Raw genomic sequence first — 23,930 nt, forward strand, 5'->3', positions numbered from 1 at the left:
GCTTTAAAATGCTGAAAAATTTGTCATCTGTTGGAGTTGTTTGTAGTTCATAATCAAAGCTTGTCCAGTGATTCTTCTATTCGTGCTAGTTAAATTATTTATACTATATTATCTTTTTGTAACATGTTCGCTTGATTTATGCTGTCGTTAAAAAAGATATTAATTAAAAATTAGAAGACAAAATTTAAAATAAAAATATATTTCAATAAGACAAATATTAAATAAATTAGATTAAATATATTTAGCTTAGATGTATAAATTCGCTGGGCATTGGCAACAATTTTCCAGCAGTTTGGGACCAAATTACAAATTCTAAAAAGGCCAAACATTAAAACACGAACTTTAAAAAAAAAAAAATTATTTACATTTGTAGTTGATTCGTTCGTAGAGAAAAACTCTATTTTAGTCTAAATGAATGGTGGTGCTCCATTAAAAATACGAATAAGTATTTATGAAATACTTTTGCCTCTTTAAAAATACTTTTCGCCTTTTTGAAAATACAAGTTTAGTCCTTATTAAACTTACTCCACTTCATAATCACCTTTGTATAATTAACAGTAACTGGGCCGAGTACAACCCACGCCTGCTTCAATTCGTAGAGAGATTTTTTTAGTTTGCATGCCAGTGTCTCATTTTTCAGATTAATAAAGTCTTGAGCAAGGACGAAGTCATTAAGAGGCCCACGGCGGCCATAACCCTTTCTGAAGTTTTAAAAAATATATAAAAATTTTTTATAGTAAAAATTAAAATATTATAAGTTTTTAATAAAACTTATGTTCTAATTTTTTTTAAAACTTCTTAGCCCTTTACGTTCAGCTCTTACCGTCTTACTCCTCCTTAAATACATTATCGCTACTGTTGCTAATAATAGGTGATAAGTGAATCTGACAATTTTTTTTTTATTTTTATTATCTGAGGTCGAATTTTTTCTTATCAAATCTAAATCTTAACCCCTTCGAACCTTACTTCCTAGCTTCGTTCCTGATCTTAAGTCTACTCTATATAGATTTTTCTTATTAAATCTTCATGAAAAAGTATGGTCAGAATGTTAAGCTGTTAAAATTTGAAATCAAACATATCTAGCATAGCTAGAAGTATCCTGACCAGCGAGAGCGACTTATTGAAGTCGATTTTTTTTACTTGCGTGTAGCCCTTGACCACTACCCACACCTTGTTATTTTTCACGTTTCTATCTGCATCTTGCATCTTCTTGTAAACCTACTCGCAACTGATGGATTTCTTCCCTCCAACAATAAAATCAAATTCCATATCTAATTTTTTTTGTGAAAACTCTATCTCTTCCGTCACCGCCGTCATCCACCTACCATGAATTTTGTCCTTCAATTTCTTTTTTTTTTTTTTATTTACACCACTTTAACTTTTAATTTTTTAAATTATTTTAGTTACATAAGTTAACAAATTATAATAAATTTAATAACTTAATTAGATAATAAAAGTCAATTTAGTTATTTTTTTTTTTTATAAAATACTTAAAATTATTTAATTTGATGAAAAATTTTCAAAAAATAAGAAAACAATTATTAAAAAGGCCAACTCAGAGGGGGAAACAAATCGTCACCGTTAATTCCGTTACGTCGAGGGAAAAGCAAACGCCTATCCCCTGACGTGGACACCAGCCACGTGGCGGTGTTCCGTACGGGGATGAGGTTTCCCGAACGTGTGGTGTACTCGTTGCTTCTCGGATATTTTATTCCGACGACACACGCTATTCGCGTTAAAAACCGCGCAAATCCCAGAAAAATCGGAATAAGAAAGAAAAAGAAACCCTAACCCGCCTCAGTCCTATCCACTACGGGGCTCCATGGCCGCGGCCGCCGCCACGCTACACTTCTCCCTTCGCGGCCTCGAGCTCCGGCGAGGTCTTCACCGGAGTCCGGCGATCGTCGGCGGGGGCGTCTCCTTCTCGAGGCCGTTGATGTGCCGATCCTTTAGATCGGAAAACGGTGGGGAGAGCTCCAGTGAGGGAGATGGGGGGAGGAGAGAAGTGGTGGTTGAGAGTGGATCGCCTAGTTCGAAGAAGAAGAAGGGTGCTCTTTATGCTCTCAAATCGCTTCTCGTTGGGGCTCTGGGAGCGAAATCGGGGTACGAGGGCCATTACAAGAAGGCGGTGGAGAGGGCGGAGGAGATATTCTTCTCGGTGAGTTGGTTTTTGGTGCTTCGTTGGGTGCGAGTAGGGTTTAATTCTCCCTTTTGTTAGCGTTTCGTAGGCAATTTCGTTGAATGAGAGTATGGGAGTTTTGTGCAGTTACAGTTAATGCTTAGTAAGCTCGGATTTTGTATCAGCTTTTCAACTGAAGAAGCAGATACTAAAAATCTAGCAATTAGATAATTTTAAGCTTTTGGCTTGATACAGAACTTGAACTGAGCTTCTGAATCCCAAAAGACAAAATCTTTCGGCTTCACGAGGAAGCTATTAGGTGGAGATGGTGAAAATGTCATTAAGATTCCTAGTAGTTTTTGTACTTAATCAGCACTTCTGAAGGAGCTTCAACTCGGCCTAGCAGATAGAAAGGCGTGTTTTGTTTATACATTGGAGTAGATATTTAGGATAAAAATTTAATGTCGAAGGTAGCAATACTCTAGCACGGTGAAAGTTCAGAAAACACTTGCATTATAGGAACTAACGAATTTGATATTGGAGGATTTGGTTTGTGTGGAGATATTTGACACAGAAGGTTCAAGAGCTGTCCCTATGTAAAGTAGGGTCACTCTTTCTCCTTGGGAAGGTAGAAAAGATATAAAGTAAATATGCAGAATTGATGTCAGTTCTTACACATAACATCGATCAAATATGTTTGGATGGTGGTTTCGACACATCATGTGATGCATTCCGTATTCTTTTCTGCTCAAAGTTCGATGTTTGTTGAGTTGTTTCTTAATTCTCATCTTCTGTTTTCTGCCGCCTTGTAATATTAAATAGATGGGGGAAATGGTCTCTTCCCTGCAAGGTATTATATATGCGTCATTATATCTTAGTACGTTTTTTTAATCTTTTGTGGCTGCACACATTTGGACTGATTAATACTTTGTAAAAACTTCTAGAATTTCCTTTTTTCTTATAAATTTGTTTTTACTTTTTTATCAGATTGCCACACAGGTAGGGAGATATCTTGTAACTATGATGAGCACTGGGGCTATACTTGCAATAGGATTTCAGCTGTCAGGTTTGTGAGAATGCCTTTTAGTGCAGTCCTCCCTTCCCATTTATATTTTCTTGTTCTTTGTCATTCATGTATTCATGAATTGTGCTTCCTTATTTTGAATGCTCAGAGTAGGGATGTTAATGGGTATGGATATCCAAAATTTTATCCGAATCCGAAACCGAATGAAACGGATATATCCGATGGATATGGATATGGATTCGGATATGGATATCAAAAATAAAAATCCGACGGATATGGATTCGGATATGGATTTTGATTGTACCCAACCCGAACCCGAACCCGACCCGAACACGAATTTATTTTGTATTATATAATATATATATATATATATAAATTTGATGTTAAATTTGAATTTGTATTTTAAAAATTTAGATTTAATATAATATATTTTGAAATATTGAAAAAAAAAATAATTGTTTCGGATTCAAATTTTCGGGTTCGGGTTCGGGTTTGGATTCGGGTCTCGGGTTTGGAGTCGGGTTTGGATTCGGGTTTTTAAAAATCCGCCCCGAATCCGATCCGTTGACATCTCTAGCTCAGAGAGGTTGGTATGATTGTTGTCTTCATTTTTCCTGCTTTCATGTCTGGATTTGTGCAATCAAGGATTAACTTGCTCTACTTTGTAAATGTTGAAGGTGCGGACAGTCAAATGAATACATTAATTTGGTATAGCTGGCTTGGGGGAATTATAATTGGCACAATGATTGGGGCCAATTTGGTTTTGGAAGAGCACTGTAAAGCTGGACCTCGCAATGTTGTCATAACTGGAAGGTAGCAATAATTTATTATCTAACTACCCGAAAATCCTATTGTTCATTAACTACACATGCTTTGTTGGCTTAAGGCTTAAAATAAAAATTGGGGCATTTACGATGAGTGCAACAAACTTGGCTGATGTTCTGGTTTATTTTTCTATTCTTGTCGTTTCTTGTAGTTAAACAGCTCCTTTTTTATTTTTGCAGCACAAGAGGGTTAGGGAAAGCACTAGCTCGTGAGTTTCTTCTTTCTGGAGACCGTGTTGTTGTTGCTTCGCGCAGGTGGTGATCAGTCCCTTTGTTTCTCTCCCATTTATAGATCATCTCTTTTATCTTTTCTCTTCTTTTTTTTTTTTTGCAGAAATAATCCTTATTTTTTTCGATTTTGCAATTTTGACTCCCTTTTCTCGTTTTCTGTAATTTTAGAATAAATCTTATTCTTTTACTTGAAATGCCCTTGGCCTACCTTGTCTACCTTGTGATGACATCCAAGTTCCAGCTAAGGACATTATGGTCCATAAAACAAGTTATTTGTTTCTAACGTTATTAAAAAAAAGGACTAAAGTTGTTATACCCAAAAAAGGATGGACTTTTCATATTTTTTTATCCTTTTATTTTTCTTGTATTTCTTCTTTGTCTTGTGACTTAACATTCCGACTTTATTTCTGAAGGCAGCCCTGAGTCAGTCAATCAAACTGTGGAAGAATTGAGAGAAAACATAAAGGAAGGCTTGTTGGTTGCTAAAGGGAAAGTCAGAGAAAGATTGACTCATGCCAAGGTTATCGGTATTTCGTGTGATGTATGTAAACCAGAAGATGTGCGAAGATTGGCCTCCTTCGCTGTAGATGAACTTGGTTCAGTTGATATTTGGGTAAGTATTTGGAATTACGACATAAATTATTTTAACCTAGTTCTCTTTTTTCCTTCTAAACCTGGTCAACTATTTTAACCTTTTTCATGCTCTGGACAGATTAACAATGCTGGCACAAACAAAGGTTTTAGACCTCTGTTACAGTTCACAGATGAGGATATTGACCAGGTTTGTCCTCTCCTGTACATCGTTAAGACATACAATACTGGGGCAGTTTTTTTAAATAGATGCATATATGCTGCATTATTTATTTACATATACTATATGTTGCAAGATGCAAAATAGGGAATTGCTAAGTGGTACTTTTGCTATAAACATGTGTACAGTAGGATAATAAGATGCTTACTGGGGTGTGTGAATGTTCACTACTACAGTTTGGAGATTCATGCAAAAGATTGCTCTCATGTTTCCCATTGGAATAAAAAGATTCCTTTCTTGAGAATGGCGACCTTAGATGCTATTTAATGGGTTATTGCCCATGAATATGGAGGAGGTTAAAATCTACTCATCCAATACTAAACGTAATTATAATTTACAGATGAAATTCACACATTTTTTCTGGCACTTCGATTTGTAAAAACTTGAATGTATGGGATTCAAATCTCGAGCCAAAACCTCATGTTTCAAATGTGTGTTTTCCCCCTCCAAAATTGTTATGATTTTCATATATATCTTTAAAACCAAGTTGGAAGCAGAAAGCTTGCATTCCTGGTGTTATAGTGTTAGAGTATTTGCTTTCTTACTTCAAAATCTCGTGGAATTTCATCTACGGGTCAACTTTGGTGGACTAGTTCACTATTACAGATTTTTGACCTGCAAAAAGTTCTCGACTCCCCGACCTCCCAGAATCAGGAGCTTCTGTCCCACAAGCTCATCTTCTGCAACAAATATTGTACATAGAAACTTCGGGGACTAAATCACAATATCAGATAGAACCGTGGTTATCCATACTTTTACCCATTATTTCATTTGCTTAGTCTGCTAACTGATCATGGAAAATCAAGCTTTAATAGGTTTCGGTGACTGGTTTGGTTTTTTATTTCATGTTTATTTTATTTTTCAGATTGTCTCTACAAACTTGGTTGGTTCGCTACTCTGCACAAGAGAAGCTATGCATGTAATGGAATCACAGGAGAAAGGTGGTCACGTCTTCAACATGGATGGGGCTGGTTCTGGGGGTTCAAGCACACCATTGACCGCTGTGTAAGTTTCTCATTCTTGGGTATGACATCCAAATGTACATGACCGTAGCATGCAGTTGTTCTTTATTATATATCTGCATAAACCTCTTAGTTACTTGCACTAGATTTTAGAAGAAAAGCATATGTTGTAATATAGAGCTTGTCTTGTTTGTTTGCAGGTATGGCTCAACGAAATGCGGTCTTAGACAGCTCCACGCATCGCTTCTTAAAGAGTCTAAGCGATCAAAAGTTGGCGTCCACACAGCATCTCCTGGAATGGTCCTCACTGATTTACTTTTGAGGTAACCTTGGTTCACTATGTTTCGAGTTACTTCATAAAACTTCTAAATGAGTTATTCCACTGTGCAATGTTTTGTTATAGGATTAGAACATTTTGAGGTGCAATGAACATTAATTAATATACAACGAAAGTGAATGGAGTTACTAGGTGAAAAAGCTTTAACATTACGGGAAAGTATGAGAAGCTTGTGAGCTCATATGAAGTGCTCCCTTGTTTGGATAACGAATATTTTTTCACTCTTTTTTTCTTTTTTCTTTTTCTTTTTTTCAGTCTTGGCTCTCCTGTACTTCCTACAGAATCTATCCTATGTATATAAATTACATAATTGATTACTGAATTTCTGGCAAGATATCACATATATGAATTTCAATGTGCTGCAAGTGATGCACTCAACTTTGATTCCCTTTCAATCAAATCTCTTAATTTTCCCAGTGGGGAAGTTACGTGGCAAGCTGCCATGTCATCTCTGGGAGATGATGTGGCGACTGATTCATAGTAATCTTAGGAAGATATGGCAGCTGAATGAAGTGCCGTGATTGAAACAGAAAGCACAGTTCAGTGCATAAATGGCAACAAATTGATGTTCGGTTACCCAAGTGAAATTCTCTACAAGTTTTTCGACCAGTGGTGCAATTTATCCGTCTTAATGTCACATGATCTTAAACACAGCCTATTAGATGGGTTTTCTTTCTCATTTGCCTGTTGAATATGCTTTATAGGCCTTAAATTTTAAGTCAATATTCTGTATTGTGCAGCGGCTCATCTCTGAGAAACAAACAAATGTTCAACATTATCTGTGAGCTACCAGAAACAGTGGCAAGGTCATTGGTTCCGCGTATGCGAGTTGTAAAAGGAAGCGGAAAGGCAGTTAATTACTTGACACCACCTAGAATCCTGCTTGCTTTAGTTACTGCATGGCTTCGTCAAGGCCGTTGGTTCGATGACCAGGTACATTGGATCTTAGTTAAACCAAACACTCATATTTTGATCTGTTATATATGCTTATATATGCTGCCAAGTCTGAATCTCTATACATGCCCCTACCGTTTAAGTACATGTTTCTTACCTATATGTATATCCTTGTACCTGCATAATGCTCCTTGTTAAAAAATAACTTTTCCTGAACCAACTTCTTGGGGATAGGGTAATAGTTGATTAGCAATAGTTTTAAGATCACATGATCGTTGATTCAGTCACTATTTAATCACAACATCATCTCTTGTTGGAGTCAGTTGCCACATCATCCCTTTACTAGTGAAAATAAACAGATTTCGGAGGGACCTGATCTAGATGGATGAAGTTAGGTGCATCAACTACAGCAAAATTGAAAGTTAGAGACCAATGGTGCAATTTGCTCCTCATTCTTTAAAAGTTTTAGATAATATTAGCAAAAGTATTCATGTAAAAGAGCTTAAACAATCTAACTAAATGATCCCTATTGAAATTATGCCTTCTAATTTTTCATAAAAAAAATGAAATAACAAAAAAGGACATCTTCCCTGTTTTTAGCTCTTTCGCTGCTTTCAATGGCGAAAACTCTCATGGCCTTGTTGCTAAAGCTGAGAAGTTTCTTTTTCCGTTAGATATTCATTTATCACAGTTGTAATTTATACGTGATTTGATAGTTTCTCCTTTATTTCTTCTTTCTTTGTCATTTAAGGGAAGAGCACTGTACGCAGCCGAGGCCGACAGGCTCCGCAACTGGGCCGAGAGCCGAGCACGCTTCTCCTTCACAGATGCGATGGAGATGTATGCAGAGAACACTTGGGTCTCCGTATTCTCTCTGTCGGTCGTATGTGCCTTCATCATACTTTCCAGTTCTGCTGGCCCTTTCCATGGAACTTGAAGTTCCTTTCGAAGAAGCCACCTCCATAAAAAAGTGCTTTTCACTTGCATCTTTCTACAAAAAGAAAACATTGACATTATACTCAAGCTAGGGCAAATGCAAACTCGAGTTGTGAAGCTACAGCTGAGAAGGGGAGGATCATTAACTTCGCCTTTTTGATCTAACCATGTGGTATTTACATGCAAGCCCTTCAGCAGGGGTGGTATCATCACCATTTTACCTCACAGAGTGGGCATTCCACTTTTGCAAAGTTCTTTGTGTATGTATTTTACTTCAATGAATATTGTGGCTTAACGTCACATTTGAATCAATCTCCAATCTCCATAAACTGCTAAAGCATATATGTAAGTTCTCATTTTACTAATTTATATTTTCGAAACATTAATAGGGCTTTGACCGTAAGTTCTCTGGAATGAGGTACCTAAGCAGCAGTTTTTGTTTTTGTTTCTTTTTTCATTTTTTTCTTTGAATTGAATCTTCGTGGCTTTTCTTGTTTTACATAAACATTTTTATATTTTTTTTAATCTTAAGTTTTTCGTGATCGTATGCCCTGGCGGATGGCGAACTGTTTATAATCTATACACTTGTGAAATTTGTTTGTTAATAAAAACAGAAATTTAGTTGTAATGTAATTTATGTTGAACTAAGTTGCTTCTCAAGAAACACTACTATAGAAGCTGACCAGTTATCACAATCAATTCTAGAACTTTGCATGCGAGTTACAAACCTAACAGGGCCAATCTACAAAGCAAATTTCCATTCCAAACAAGTAAAATCTGAATCAGCTACTTGCTCTTGATGGCCAATTTATTTGTAAAATCTTGTCTCTTCTCAATCCATTACAGTTAATTACAAAATTGAAATGATACTTCGTAGCACTATCATACACGCAAACTGACTTCTAGGGCACTTTATCATTCGCTACAGATTACACACAATGTCCAATAAATGGCTGGAGAAAAAAAAGCCGACCTCGAAAAACATGGATGAATGATGTTACAACAAAGATCTCAATTTTATAACTCTGCAGGCGACAAAAGAATTAGGGCACCTCATCCTGTAATCTTCTGTAACTAAGCACCAATTACTTCTCAAGAGGCGGTCAAAGGTCTCTATTGGATTGTGCCGTAGCATACAGGGTAAGAATCTCTTTCTATTTTTTTCCCCCTCAAATATACGGCTAAGTTATTGCGACACTAAATTTGTTAGGCGACTTGATACCGAACCTCTCCTTCGCTTCCGCCGTTTCTGTCTAACTCCCCAGCTAAGAAATAACAGAAGACCTGAGAATTACAGTTCAGTAAGTTAATTAAGCCGCCATTCAAGAAACATGACTGTTCCACGCTGAGAAGAAGCAATTGGGTATTCGGCAAGCAAAAGACCCCGGCATTTTGCTTCTGAAATTGCAAAGCAAAACCTCTGATTTCAAGATTTTGCTTCTGCTGTAATGGGAAGCTTTATGGAGAATTTTAAGTGAAAAGACTGTCAGTGATTCTTCAAACAGCCCTTCAAGTGAAGTTCCAGCCAAACTAACCAGGGCCTTTGTTACGGGGATACTTATACATAAACATATCTTGAACTTACATGTCACAGCAAGAAAAAGAGGAATAATCCATTGGCTTGCCATTAACATTCGCACATCAACCTGAGATGCAAACAGTAGTTCATGCCTAATGATAAAATAAACACAAAAAGGGAAACGACAAAGCAAAGAAAAGAAAAAGGAAGCAAGCATCATCATACCTCATCACGGTTGACAAAAGTCAAAAAATCTGTGCTATTTCCAAATCTGTGAGCGGTGGCTCCAATAGAATTTCTGCCACTCTTCTGCATTGTAAGTACATCCAATCTCGAGCCAGATGATTCCGTCGTGATGTTCGAATCGCTAACCAGTTCCATGGAAGGGTATCCCGGTAATTTCCTACTTCTACCCATCAGTTGAATACCATATCCTTTAGTCCCCCAAACCTCAAACCTAGAATCATGGTGGCAGACCAAATCTCTTCCCGTTACTTTGGAATACTGTGAAAAGTTCACGTCGGTTCTACGCAAGGGCGACCGACTTTCTTCCTCATAAATTGGGTACTTGATTTTCGCAGATTCCGAGAATAGCACTGGATCCCTAATATTCCGGTTAGTGAAATCCAATATCTTTCTAAGAAGCCAATAGCAGTTGGTTACCATGTGACTGCTGTCAAGGCAGTTCGAATCCCCATACACGGCCACCCGCCCCCTGCCTGCTTCTGCCAGCCCGAGAATAGCAGAAAGCTGTATTAAAATTAAAAGAAAAGGAAAAAGAAAATGAGTATAAGCAAGTAAGACATAGAAAATCCCATTATGGTAAATAGTCAGGAAGATATTTTTCTATTTGTTATATTTGGTTCTGGTTTGCCATGCTGGCACTTCTACAGAAGAGCTACTTAGAATTAGAGTTGAGAAGCAGTAACAGTTCTTTCATCGAAGTCTCCCTGACAACTTTTGGCTGCAGCCAGAAGCAGTTTCAAATTTCAGTTTTCCGCTACAAGAATCAGCTCTAGACGTTCTATTTGCCAAGCACTTGGCTTCTGCTTTGTCGGTAGAGAAGCTTGGTGCGTTGCCCATATAGGCTCTAAAATTGACGACGAAATGGCTGCTAGTTTGGCTATAATAGTATAAGTAACCACAGAGGCAAGGGAATATAGGACCAAAAAATAACCTTAGTCGTGCCAGTATTCTGCGCTCTGTTCTGTACAGCAGCACTTTCTGAGTTATCCTGGAATTTGAAACTATGCACATAGCCTCCGCCAGGAAATCTCACTATGTCAGTCCCAGAAGCATAATGACTGTGCTCACCATTAATAGAAAAGTCGCCATTCAAAATCTTGTCCCCGAAAGCAATACCAAGGGGGGCCAAAAGATCATTAAGAGCAGGGATGTTCGCGCCTCCGGTAATCGGGGTCCACCAACTCCTCGTATTATCGTCAAAGAACCTCATTTTCACCATGGAATCCACATTATACCACTCTGCAAATATTGCAAGCCCTAAACCTTTATTAACAACATCGTCCCTAAGCTTCCCAATCTCTTCTGCAAAGTACTCCTCTTCGAGGTCCACCATGAGTAAAGTACCATAACGGCTAGCTTCAAAGCATGTGAATGGTGACCCAAGAGTCTCTATATAATATCCGGCATCTGTCAGCATGTTGAACATTATATGGAAGTTCGTGTGTAAATGGTCACCATGCCAATCAAGAATATCATTTCGAACATCGAGTGAATCTCTTGGTATATATCCCGGTGGGTACTTTATGTTGTGATACTGATCCCACAAAACCCTTCTTGATCGAGGAGGGGTTGGGATCACCTTCAGTTTTAAGTAAAATACACATGTGCTGATTCTAGGATTAAGGTTTCTTTCTCCAGCAGGGGCAGGGCTAGATAAAGTAAGAGTCACATTGCCCTCGATAACGCCTGAGAACTGGGAACCTTCATCTTTGATCTGCATGTGGAGAGCGAGGTGGCCGGTCCAAGGCCATATCACATCTGAGTAGGTGAAGTGGATGCTAAGGAGATTGCCCACCTCATCAAAAGGGTGCCATGCAGGCGGATCTTTCACATAGCCAATCACGCCCATCCCATTAAGTATTGTAGCATTGAAGATAACCGGCATGGCTCCTGCGTATAATGGTTGGCGACAGAAAGGCCAGGAATAGGGGCAGTCAGTGTAGTCAAGGATGCTAGGAAAGATACTGGCGCGAGGTTGGTAGTTTTTCAGGATTTCATAAGACTCCCAACTGGAAAATTTAAAAGGAAGAAATCATGTATTAAATAAATTTGCATCAAAATCATAAAAAAAAAGAAGATAGTAACTTATTTTTATTTGCAATTTCAACAATTGACTTCAATTTGGTGCAAAAAACCTACGTTTTCCCATCACGATTTGCGCCATTAAGTCTAGTGGGAAATCCCAAAAAAACTACAGCGGGCTTATGGTAGAAATCACATATTGCAGGCCAAATTTAGTTTTTTGCACCAGTCAATCTTTAGTGTCTAATGCAAAGGGGAAAAGAAAAAGAAAAAAGGAACAGCAGACATACAGGTCGAGTCTCCCGGCACCTTGCTCATACATATTGGGCCCAGAGAGTTTGGTCGCGCCCTCGACTAGGGCTTGTTTCATGCTCGCGGGATTTAGAAGAGCTTTCCGCTTATCTTTTGGAATGACACTAACAAGCAAGCACACCGCGCCTGCTACCACTGGGCTTGCAACACTAGTGCCTGAAAGGCTCTTACAGCCTGTGCTGATCTTAGAGCCCATTATGTCACGGCCATATGCAACCACATCAGGTTTAATACGACCATATCTGCTCAACACATGCAATAATTTTGGTGAAAGTGAATCAATTAAAAAAATGCATGAAGACCTTATAAAGAAGGATAGTATTATTCCACAAGGATCAGTATTTTGGACCATGTTAAGAAAAGTATGCAGATATCTTCCACAAATATACATAAAGGCCTAAAAAAGAACCTAAGCCAAACTAAGAGTAGGCAGGAGCCTGGATGATATTAAGATGGTATGGTTCCATTTATTTTTATCCTGTATATCCTAATGGACAATGACCAAGTACAGAATGGGTCCTCCAAATTCATACACATAAAGAAATCGTCGCAATAATTTACTATGACATAAGTTTCTCTCTCTCTCTCTCTCTCTCTCTCTCTCTCTCTTTAGTCATATGCTCTGTGTGTTTGTGCATAATATACAGCTAGAAAGGTGGATGGAAAAACGACCTACCCATGAGGTATCTCCCAAGTAGTCATGCCACGCGAGGAGAATGAAGCAATATGATTATTGTAATCAATGCCACCAACGCCAATTACATCACTCTGATCAGCTGGATTATTCAATGTGCCATAAAGCGGCCCATCATTTCCTATAGCTGATACCATTATAATATTATTTGCTGTGATTTCCCAGACCTGAATAGAGTTCAAATAAAGGAAATATCAAAACATCAGTTGACACTTGACACAGTGAATCTATGTAGAATCAAAAGCCCTCTTTTTTTTTTTTTGTTCTTGTTGTTGTTATTGCAATTGAAATTTTGTTAACTGAATACTCTTTACTTTCTAAAGTGTGTGTCCCTTTACATCCAAGATGGTGTTGAAAATCCTTGAATTGCAATACTATTCAAAACTTAGCATGGAAAACCATAGAGCCACCTCAATCTTTACTGAGTTTACTTTATAGCTTCTCTACAATCACTCACTAATGCACTCTTTATCTTTCCTTATATCTCAATCACTGATGCTTCACAATCTCCCTCTCTTTTCCCTCCAGAATGGGACTCTATGCTTCTCAAAATTTCTTGATTTATCAAGTTCTTTTTTGTTTATGGCGTGCACTGTGGAGAAATAGAGCTATTATTTGTGAAGAAATTAATGAACAGCCTATGATCACTGTTGCAAAATATGTCTTTTGACCATGAAAATCAAGGAAAACAAGAGGTCAAATTCACAAATTAACAAAACTATCAAACTATCAAGAAATTCTCTTGTACCTTTTCCACAAAGGGAAGATCCAAATAATCAGGTCCACCAATGCTCAAATTCAACACATCGATATTGGTTGCTATAGCATAATTAAATGCATCAAGGAACCATGACGTGTAAGATACCTGCACTGAACATGAACCAAAAATTCTCAAATCTTGCCAATAAAAAAAAACGACAGTTAATAGTGCGTAATTTATCTTGATACACCGAACACACTTGATAATAGTTAGAAACTTTCAGAAGAAATGTCTGATTACGTTATAATAACTTCACATATAGCAGCAAGCTATGATGATGATTCACCTGCTGTTGGTTCATAATCTGTGAAGAACTTATTTTACAGCTACCAGCCAGTTTCACAACAAAAGTAAAGGACATGCATGATAGGAGTTTAAAATGGATAAAGAGGGGGGAAAGCATCTAACTAACATGTCAACAAAATAAGGCAACAACTACTTCAGTGTTACCTGAGCATCAGTAAATACTCGAAAAGCATATATCTCAGTGTCTGGAGCAAATCCGAGGCATTCCGCAGCTTCACCAGCAATTACTCCAGCTACAAACGTGCCATGACCAAGATTATCATTTAAAGTATCCTCATTTGTCCAATTTGTGCGTTCCTGGACACGTTGTTATGATGACACATTGAGAGCAAGAGAGAGGAGGGAGGGGTGGAAGAGGAAAACTCAGAGCAATGCAATTAAAAATCGTTCTACTTAAGCGGTTATACCTTGATATTTCTAAAATGTGGATGATCTGCTCGAATACCAGTATCAAAGATTGCCATTTTGACTTGTGAACCTGTGAATCCTTTTGCCCAGAGTCTTTCAGCACCAAAGAGAGATGTAACCTGGGATCTCTGCACTATGACAAAAGAAGTCACAACTCAAGAAGCAGCAATATTTCTGACTAATTACTTCATGGTTATATCAGGCATGTATTTTGCACATGCAACTTATGTTCCTCAAGCTTTCTAAAATCGTAGAAAGGGAGCCAAACAGCATTAATAACTCGTTGATATTTCAAATTGGATGGAAATGGATGGTTCAAAAAAGTCAGATAAAAACCCTAGTGCCATAAAAATCACATAGCCAATCAACTCATCTGACACTATTGTATAGAACATACTTATAAGGTCCTACGTTCCTTTCTTAACCTTCCGAAGTTTTCTCATCAATCCAACATTATCTCCGGTGTCTTCCAATCAAAATCTACAAATAACTGCTTTAATCTTTTAGGCAGCATTTCATTTGGGGATTTCCCCCGCCAACCCATTGCAGGCATACTCTTAGCATTTCTGTATCAGTAAAATTTGCCATACTTTGCCAAGATTCAATCTTGAGAATCTTCCATCAAAATTAGAAGAAGAAATATACCTGCATCATAAGCCTTCTTCTCTGCCCTATTAGAAAATCCTCAATCAAATTATATGCTGGCTGCTGTATCCCATCAAGTTGCTTTCATCTTTCTTCGATTTCATTATACATTTACCCTTCCCTTTACAGGCAAGCAGTATTAGAATTGATTGACAAACCAATCCAATGATAGAGTTTATTCCACTTATCTAGCTAACATGCTTTGCGTCCTCCTACATTTACTTCAAAGAGACTTCATTAATGCAACTTATAACTCATAGGAGAAGTAAGCGGCCGAACAGATTGTTAACACACTCAATGCATGCATGTTTTCATCGTCACAGATCATTTGCAAATCCCAAGATGCAGGAAAATCCTCAAGATTCAAGAATTAACACATGTAATCGAATATTAAAGATCATTTGCTCCCTGATTACAACGAATTCGATTACCTGAAGCATAAGCTTTCTTCTCCAGCTAATAGAAGAATTGCTGATTGGGCTATATCCAAGCCCCCTCTCCTTCCCTTCTTCTTCTCCCTCTTCGAAAGACATCGACGTAAGCAGCTTCCCCGGCCGCTTCTTGGCACCCAAAGCGACTCCATCACCATTCCGACTCCCCTCCGCGAACAAGCTTCGGGAGTAGGTCGCATCGACGTGCACGTCCTTCACCCGCGCCAGCCGCTCGATCTCCCCGATCACCGCCCTCCGGCCGACGTCCCGGATCTCGAGGACGCCGAAGTCGGTGGGGAACGCCGCGGCGGGGTTCCGCCGCTCGATCCATTGCCACGCCCCCAGCGGCGCCCGGAGCTCCTCCTCCAGGTAGGCGCGGTGCTCCGCCGCGCGCCGGTAGTCCGTGAACCGGACGACGTAGTTCCGGGACGGGGTTAGGGTTTCCTCGTCGGAAGAGGGGCGGAGGAGGGAGAGGGCGAGGAGGAGAGGGAGCGCCCAAGCGGCGGCGGCGGCGGAGGCTCGTTTGTGGGTCATCGGAGGTGGCAATGGCGATTACGAGGCGGTTTCCGGCGAGGTTCGTCCGAGTATCGCCGGAGATCGGCGCATTCCCCGACGATCTTTTCTTTTCGTGGATAGGGGCAAAAGAGAAATTTTGAGCACGTGAGGCGATGGAAGGTGTATTTATAAGTTCTTTAGAAATCCAACGGTCATCTTTCTCTCGTAGTGGTGTTTGATTGGAGAATCCAACGGTGTAGATCACGACATGTGGAGTTGATGACGCGCTAAAAAGTGTTAGGTAAAACTTATCCTCAACTTCTTAATTTTTTTTATTTGATTGATTTGATTGCATAAATTAAATATTTTATAATAAAATAAATAAAATTAAAATAATTAACTGCTAATAAAATAAGTTTATACCAACCACTTAACTTTTTAACATATATGTTCAGTTCATAATTAATCAAGCACATTAGAGAGATTTTAAATTAGGAGACACTATAACTACATAAAAACTATACTTTTAAAATTAACTTTATGTACTAGGAATCCTTTTCTAATAATTAAAAGTAAAAAACAATAAACAACTAACAAAAATTGAAGCTACTATAGTATAATATTATTGTGAGTCGTGACAATGTTGTCAAAAGTTTTAAATTAGCAGGCATCGAATAAATACAATTTTAATTAAAAAAATCTACTCTGTATACTAAGGGCGTGTTTGGTTTGAAGTCGGAGTCGGAATTGGAATCGGAATCGGAATCAAAATAAACTGGAATCGGAATCGGAATGACTCGTTACCTAATTATGTTTGATTCATCACCTAAATCTGAATCGGAATAAATCATTTTCATTGTCGGTGTTTAGTTTAGGTGGATATAAAAAACGTAATCAAATTAATATACTAGCATTATCTTTATAATATATTAATTTAAATTCAAATTAAAAATTAAAAATAAAAAATTTACATCAAAATTTTTAAATAAATGTCAAAATTTTAAACTATTTTTATTAAAAAAATTAAATTTTGAAGTTGAGTAGATAATTCAAAATATGAAATTACATTTTAATTTATTTAAATTCAAACTTAAAATTATAATTTAAATTTTAATTTGAATCCATAAATTTAATTTAAGCTTGAAATAAAATTTGAATAAAATTTTATATAAATTAAAATTAATTTAAATTCAAATTCATAAGTTAGATTCGAAATACTTGATTAAATTTTAATTTTTAATTTAAGTTCAAATTAAAATTTAAAATTATATATTTAATTTTTAAATTTTAACTCATATTTTAATTAAAATAGTTGAAAAAATAAATTTAATCCAAATAAATATCATTCCGTTAGGATTCAACTTCCAATCCGGCCTCCGAAGCCGGATTGAAAAAAAAGGTGATTGGGGGATTCCCATTCCACTCGGGAATTGGAATCAGAATGGAACCCTGGAGGCCAAATACTCACAAACAAATTCACCCGTTCCGATTCCGATTCCATGGTGAAAAAGAAGCGAAGCAAACACGCCCTTAATATATTTCTATATACTGTATTTATAAGTATATTGAATTATAATAATTTATAATCCGTTTAAAATATTACAATAAAGCTTTTGAAAATCCCTAATTTAGACATCAAATGAATGCAAAAATATTGCAATAAAACTTTTAAGGAATGAAAAAGAAAAATAAAGGTCCCACAAAATATATGTGGGATCTGAAAGGTGTGGGCATAGAGGGGTTTTTTTTTTTTTTTTTNAATTTAAGTTCAAATTAAAATTTAAAATTATATATTTAATTTTTAAATTTTAACTCATATTTTAATTTAAAAAGTTGAAAAAATAAATTTATTCCGAATAAATATCTATTCCGTCCGGATTCAATTTCCAATCCGACCTCGTAGGCCGGATTGAAAAAAGAGGTGGTTGGAAGATTTTCATTCCACTCGGGAATCGGAATGGAACTTTCGTGTACCAAATACCCACAAACGGATTCACCCATTCCGATTCCGATTTCATGATGAAAAATAAGCGAACCAAACACGCCCTAAAAATACTTTCTAATAACTTTAAAGTAAATAAAAAAATTTTAAAAATTTTGAGACTATAATGTTGTAATAGTGCTACAGTCAAAATTTTAAAATTAGAATTAAATAAAAACCAACTTTTCATTCAAAAAATAATTTCCCATTTAATTAGAAATCAAAATTAATAATCTAAATAAAAAAGAAAGGTCCCACCGAGACTTGAACTCGGGTTACTGGATTCAGAGTCCAATGTCCTGACCACTAGACCATGGGACCGTTATGTATAATTCGCTAAATTTATATCTAGATATTTTAATACATTTAGAAAGGAGGGACTAAAAAAAAGAAAAAGAATGAGGAGCGTCTTAATCTAAATTTTTTTTGAGCAATATTGCGGATACACTCTAAAGTGGGATATATATTTTATATTTACTCTATTCCAAGATCATTAATACTTTACTTATTATATCAACTTTTTTTATTTTCACTAAAAATAATTTAAATTTTTATTAATTCTGAGATAGTGGATGTAAGATCTATACTCTTTTTTTTTGGGTGTATACAAAATATTTTTCATCTTTTTATTAGCTCCCTCAAACTCTGCCTTTGAATACAATATTGAGGTTTGACAAAACATCTCTAGTGTGGAATAGATCTTTAAATTTTGATGCAGATGAATCGTAAAATTGTTGATTATCTCAACAAATTTTTGGTGTATTTTGTTACTGAAAGTGATGAGGGTGAAGTGATGTTTCATCCATAAATATTTTATTTCGTTGTTTGGTAGTTGGTAGTTGGCACATCGTAATATTAATTTTGCCGTAACTTAAACATTTTAAAACATCATAAGTTGCTTCAACCCACTGTAGAGGTCGAAAGGTGTCAATTACGAAAAAAAAAAAAAATATTAATAATGGGGAATCTTTTCTTTTCCTTAAATATTAATATTTGGCGATTGAATTATTTTTGAGAAAGCAAACACATAAAATAAAAAACATCAACTTTTATGTTATTTATTTTTTACTAAATAAATAATAAAATTAGGTAAACTTTAATTTTAAAGAAACAAACAACAAAAATAAAAAATTATCTAAATTTTTATTTAATTATAAAAACTTATTCCAATTTAAACTTCACATTTCAAAAAGCAAACATACTCTATAAAGAGTTAAATAATTAAGAAAAAAGTGTTGTTTTAGGTCCATGGATGACGTGGAAAACCAAGATCACCAAACTCTTCCTCCCTAGTCTTGTAGACCCTTCCCATGTGCCCGTTCCTCTTATTCCCAGACTCCAAATTTTTTTCGGCCTCCACCATTTTCTGTGGATAAGAGTGCTCCCAAAAAACTGGTGACCCTCCCAATTTTTTTTTTCTTGTTTTTTTGGTTTATTTTTAATCTTTTTCTTTTTTGAATATTAAAAACCAATCCAATCGCGCGAAGCGCCTCTCGTTTCTCCACGCCTCCACCTCCTCTCTCTCGAAGCAAATGGGTAGAGCAGTACCAGGAGAGAACTACAACTAAGAACGTGTTAATTGAGAGTAGGTTCTTTAGCTCTTGCTTAATGTTCCTTGTTGTGTTAAAAAAATTCTGTTTTTGCTGCTTCCCTGTATGTGATTTGGGTAATGTTCCTTTTTAATGTAAAAAAAAAAGGTTTTTGCTGCTTCCCCTGTATTTGATTTGTTTAATGTTCCTTTTTTATGTAAAAAAAATTGGTTTTTGCTGCTTCCCCTGATAATATGATAGAAAAGGTACAAATTTGGAGTACCCACATGGGGTTTTGTTTGGTTTGGTTAGCTCCTTGGCTTTCCTAGTGTTTTTGGGAAGCAAATGGGTACAATACTATGAAAGAACTACATTTTGGTATGATATGGATAGTGTTGCTCTATGTTTCAGATGAGGTGTTGATTCAAAATAGATTCTTAGCTTTACATTTTTGCTCCTTTTTTCAGTACAAAATGCTGAATGTGGGCTTCTTTTATGAACTTAAGTGCATCACAATGTGTTCTTGCTACTCCATTAGAGTATAATAAGATAGAAATGGTACAAATTGGGAAGACCCACATGGGATTCTTTTGCTCTTCTTTTATTTTCTTTTACTTTTCTTGTGTGATCTTCTTTTATGTTTCTTTGAGTGCACTAAAGTTGGTCTTGTTGCTTCTTCCTTAGTGTACAGTTGGGTAGATATGGTACAAATTTGGAGGACCCATGTGAAACTTTTCTTGATTTAATTAAATTGTTAGATCTATTTGTTATCTTTTATGCCAAATGTGCAATAAATCTGTTTGGCATTTGTTTTGTTATCATTTGGTGATTCAATTGCAGAAATTCTTATTATGCGACATTTGGCTAGTTCCTAATGGTTTTCTTTTTCTCGATTTGTAACTGTTACTAATTCCACATTTTATATTGACTATAAACCCTTTGATACAATTGATTGTGCATTTTTCTTTCTTTAACAGTCGGAGTGTGTATCATTGGATTCAGCATATTTTATGCGCATATTGCTTGTTGTCTCGCGTGCTGTTCTTTCCAATAGTTTCTAGAGGTCTCATATGTACACTCGTAAATCTTGAGAGTGTAGTTTGAGGTCAAAGTTCTATAGTTTCTCAAAGAGAAGCGAATTTTGACATTGTTGCATTTTAATTAGGTCGCGAGAAAGGAACCATAACCAAAGTTTTCTGGGTAATGGAGATGGCGAGATTATTAGCGTAGTTATTAGTAAAAGAGTGATGTTACTTTTCAAATTCCTCTTTATACTATGATTGTTTTTCATCCTGATAATTCTATTCATGACGATTTTTTTTGATAAAAGTAATCATGCCCATCTTTAGTCATGCAAAAGTGTACTCTTATTGCCGGGTAATTCTACCTGTACATCATGACGTATTGCTTGCTTTCATTGTTTTTCTGAGAGTACATTTACTGTAATTATAGTTGTTTGTTTATTTTGCGAGCTTTTAGTTTATTTGTCATAGCTAAGTTCTCGAGATTTTACTTCTCTTTCCCTGTCATTCAATTTGATAATATTAATACATGGTGTTTATAATTAACTCAGGCCGAGGTTTTGACTTTTAAATCAAGCTGCGCGAAAGTCTGGATAGTATAAGCTTGATGTCTAACCGTGGTATGCAGTTGGCGTCTGATATCACTACCATGGATCCGACAGGGCAAAGTATGAAGAGAAAGGAAATGATTACTGCTGCTTCCAAGGTATGCTTTGCTATTCATAACGACTCTGGCAACTAAAAGTACTAACTTTTTCGAGTTGACGAAGAGAAGATTTCAGCGAATTGTATTAGTATGCAAATGGCTAGTGTTACTTGAGTTATTTCACGGTTGTAAAACCCACTTTTCACATGAATTGGATGACTCGCCAACTTTTTTTTTTTAAAAAAATTCTACTATAGCTGTGTGTGTAAGAATTACGAGGGTGTTACAAGTAAATAGATGATTTTGCAGGCATATATATGTTAAAATCCCTTATTATTTTATGTTATTGTTTTCCTTTCTGTATCTAGCATCTTCTTGCTTCTCTATAAACTTTGGAAAACAATGAATTCCTTTTTCTTCAATATTGCAGGAGCAGCAGTACAAAAATGTTAATTTACCGTCGAATTCTTTGTACTCCCGGACTCAATCTGGCTGCCCCATTTGTTCAAGGGGAAATAGCTGTCAGACGGTTCGGACCAGAACGAAACGAATGGGAGCCCTGATCGACGAAAGGAAACCCCATGCGGCCCAAACCCTTTTCGATTGCCTAATTGAAGAAGGGCACAAGCCTTCTTTAATTACATATACAACTCTATTAAAAGCCCTCACAGATCAGAAGCTCTTTGAATCCATTCCTTCTCTCATCTCTCAAGTCGAACAAAATGGCTTAAAACCCGACGCAATTTTTTATAATGCCATTATAAATGCATTTTCTGAAGCGGGAAAGATTAGTGAAGCCATGAAAATATTTTGGAAGATGAAGGAAAGCGGGTGTAAACCGACAACTAGCACGTTCAATACGCTCATAAAGGGGTATGGCATAGTCGGTAAGCCTGAGGAGTCGCAAAATCTTTTTAATATGATGTCTATTGATGAAAATGCAAGACCGAGTCAGAAAACATACAATATACTCATCAAAGCATGGTGTGATGCGAAAAATCTCGTAGAAGCTTGGAATGTTGTGAATAAGATGCGTGCTAGTGGGATGCAACCGGATGTTGTTACGTATAATACTATAGCGAGAGCTTATGCTAAAAATGGCGAAACAAGTAAAGCCGAGGAGTTGATTTTGGAGATGCAGACCAAGTTGCGCCCGAACGAGCGGACTTGGGCCATTATAATCGGCGGTTATTGCAAAGAAGGTAATATGAGTGACGCATTCAGGTGTGTGCAACAACAAATGAAGGATGTTGGGATTCGTCCGAATGTTATCATCTTTAACACACTGATAAAGGGGTTTCTAGATGCACAGGACATGTCTGGGGTTGACGAAGTAAGTAAAGCATTTCTTTCTTTGGAATTGCTCTTAATTGGGTAGAATTTTTGTCGGTAACCCATAGGATATAGCCGCATTCCATTATACCTCCCCATGGGGATCTCATGATGGTTTATGAACTTTCGCCCTTTACTTTTTTCGCTTTAGTACATTAATTGGTTTCGATCATGCAGGTTTTGATGTTGATGGAAGAACTTGGAGTTCAACCAGATGTCGTCACGTACAGCCACCAGATGAATGCATGGAGTGCGATTGGGCATATGGCCAAATGCATGGATGTATTCGATAAAATGGTCGAGGCTGGGATAGAGCCCGATTCTCAAGTATATAGCATTCTCGCCAAAGGATATGTCCGCGCCCGCGAACCTGAAAAAGCAGAGGCCCTTCTTGACAAAATGGACGAACTAGGGATCCGCCCAAACGTTGTGACGTTTACAACAATTATCAGCGGATGGTGTAGCGCGGCCAACATGGAGAATGCAATGAGAGTCTATACAAGAATGTGCGAATCTGGCGTCTCTCCCAATATTAAGACATTCGACACGCTTATGTGGGGGTATGGGGAAGTGAAGCAACCGTGGAAGGCCGAAGAGCTTCTTCAAACCATGAGAGAAGCCGGAGTTAACCCTAAAAGGAACAGCTTTCGGCTTGTGGCAGAAGCATGGAGAGCTATTGGTCTACAAGATGAGGCCAATAGAGTGTTGGGTTCGCTACAGGATAATCAAGTGAGCCTCAAAATAAACGTTGCGAGTAGCAGCGAAGTGGAGGGCTTGGAGTTGGGGGGAGGTAATGGACAAGCTTCCCGTACGGCGAGCTCCAACTTAGCTCAAGTGACTAGTGCAATCCACGAGTTTGCCTCGAGAAAGACGGTGTTCGTTAGTCCTCGGTTTCGAGCGAAGTCCACGATATTCTGTAGGAAGCAATTTCAGATGGAGGGTGGGATTTACAGTCAGATTATTAGTCCATGCAAGATTGTTTTCCTAAATTGATTGAGGTTCTATGGTGTTCAAAAGACCATAGATGCTCATGGATTTTTTTTTTTTGGAAATTTCATGTGTATCTTTGTATAAAAACTGGCAAAAAGAAAAAAAAAAGTTCTTGTCACTCCTTGGGACAATGCAATTTTTTTGCTTGTTGAGCATTGCTTTATGTATGTATATATATTTTTTGTTTCCGAATCACCATGTTACAAAAATGTTTCATGTTGTTCATGTTCAAGAATTTGATAGCATTCTCATTTGAAAATTTTATTCTTGTTGCTCTTTCCAATTTTCTGAATACTTAATACGTTTGGATAATGTTGGTTTTAAAAGAACCATAGTAGACTTGCTGTGGCTAAATTGCAAGGAACCCCTATAGATATCACAGCATTAATTTTACCCCATTGAAATATTTAGACTTTTACCGACTGTTCCTCGCGCAAGTGGCAAAGGATGGTTA

At 37.0% G+C, this 23,930-nt stretch overlaps 3 protein-coding genes and 1 non-coding gene across 5 annotated transcripts; 2 read left to right on the forward strand and 2 right to left on the reverse strand.

Annotated features, from left to right (window-relative positions):
• LOC109718365 (probable chlorophyll(ide) b reductase NYC1, chloroplastic) lies at nucleotides 1,726-8,581 on the forward strand. Its single transcript, XM_020244564.1, has 10 exons — nucleotides 1,726-2,158; nucleotides 3,107-3,185; nucleotides 3,821-3,956; nucleotides 4,148-4,222; nucleotides 4,616-4,811; nucleotides 4,911-4,979; nucleotides 5,875-6,014; nucleotides 6,172-6,294; nucleotides 7,049-7,241; nucleotides 7,954-8,581. Exons 1-10 carry the CDS (start codon nucleotides 1,823-1,825, stop codon nucleotides 8,137-8,139), a joined length of 1,533 nt encoding a protein of 510 aa, XP_020100153.1. The 5' UTR covers nucleotides 1,726-1,822; the 3' UTR covers nucleotides 8,140-8,581.
• Nucleotides 8,910-16,137, reverse strand: LOC109718363 (subtilisin-like protease SBT6.1). Of its 2 annotated transcripts, none has more exons than XM_020244561.1 (10): nucleotides 15,482-16,137; nucleotides 14,405-14,533; nucleotides 14,142-14,294; nucleotides 13,680-13,796; nucleotides 12,914-13,098; nucleotides 12,216-12,479; nucleotides 10,835-11,912; nucleotides 9,883-10,407; nucleotides 9,724-9,784; nucleotides 8,910-9,422 (listed from the first exon to the last, which is right to left on the reverse strand). In XM_020244561.1, exons 1-10 carry the CDS (start codon nucleotides 16,013-16,015, stop codon nucleotides 9,325-9,327), a joined length of 3,144 nt encoding a protein of 1,047 aa, XP_020100150.1. In that variant the 5' UTR covers nucleotides 16,016-16,137; the 3' UTR covers nucleotides 8,910-9,324. The 2 variants fall into 2 exon arrangements, with proteins under 2 accessions (XP_020100150.1, XP_020100151.1); XM_020244562.1 differs by lacking the exon at nucleotides 15,482-16,137 and adding an exon at nucleotides 15,051-15,135.
• Nucleotides 18,207-18,278, reverse strand: TRNAQ-CUG. The gene has a single exon. It is a non-coding gene; the product is annotated as a tRNA-Gln (tRNA).
• Nucleotides 19,308-23,628, forward strand: LOC109718364 (pentatricopeptide repeat-containing protein At5g25630-like). The gene is made up of 4 exons (XM_020244563.1): nucleotides 19,308-19,542; nucleotides 21,060-21,214; nucleotides 21,585-22,487; nucleotides 22,664-23,628. The coding sequence occupies exons 2-4, from the start codon at nucleotides 21,116-21,118 to the stop codon at nucleotides 23,477-23,479; spliced, it is 1,818 nt and encodes a 605-aa protein (XP_020100152.1). The 5' UTR covers nucleotides 19,308-19,542; nucleotides 21,060-21,115; the 3' UTR covers nucleotides 23,480-23,628.

Source organism: Ananas comosus, linkage group 12, assembly GCF_001540865.1.
Source record: "Ananas comosus cultivar F153 linkage group 12, ASM154086v1, whole genome shotgun sequence".
Classification (NCBI taxonomy): Eukaryota; Viridiplantae; Streptophyta; class Magnoliopsida; order Poales; family Bromeliaceae; genus Ananas; species Ananas comosus.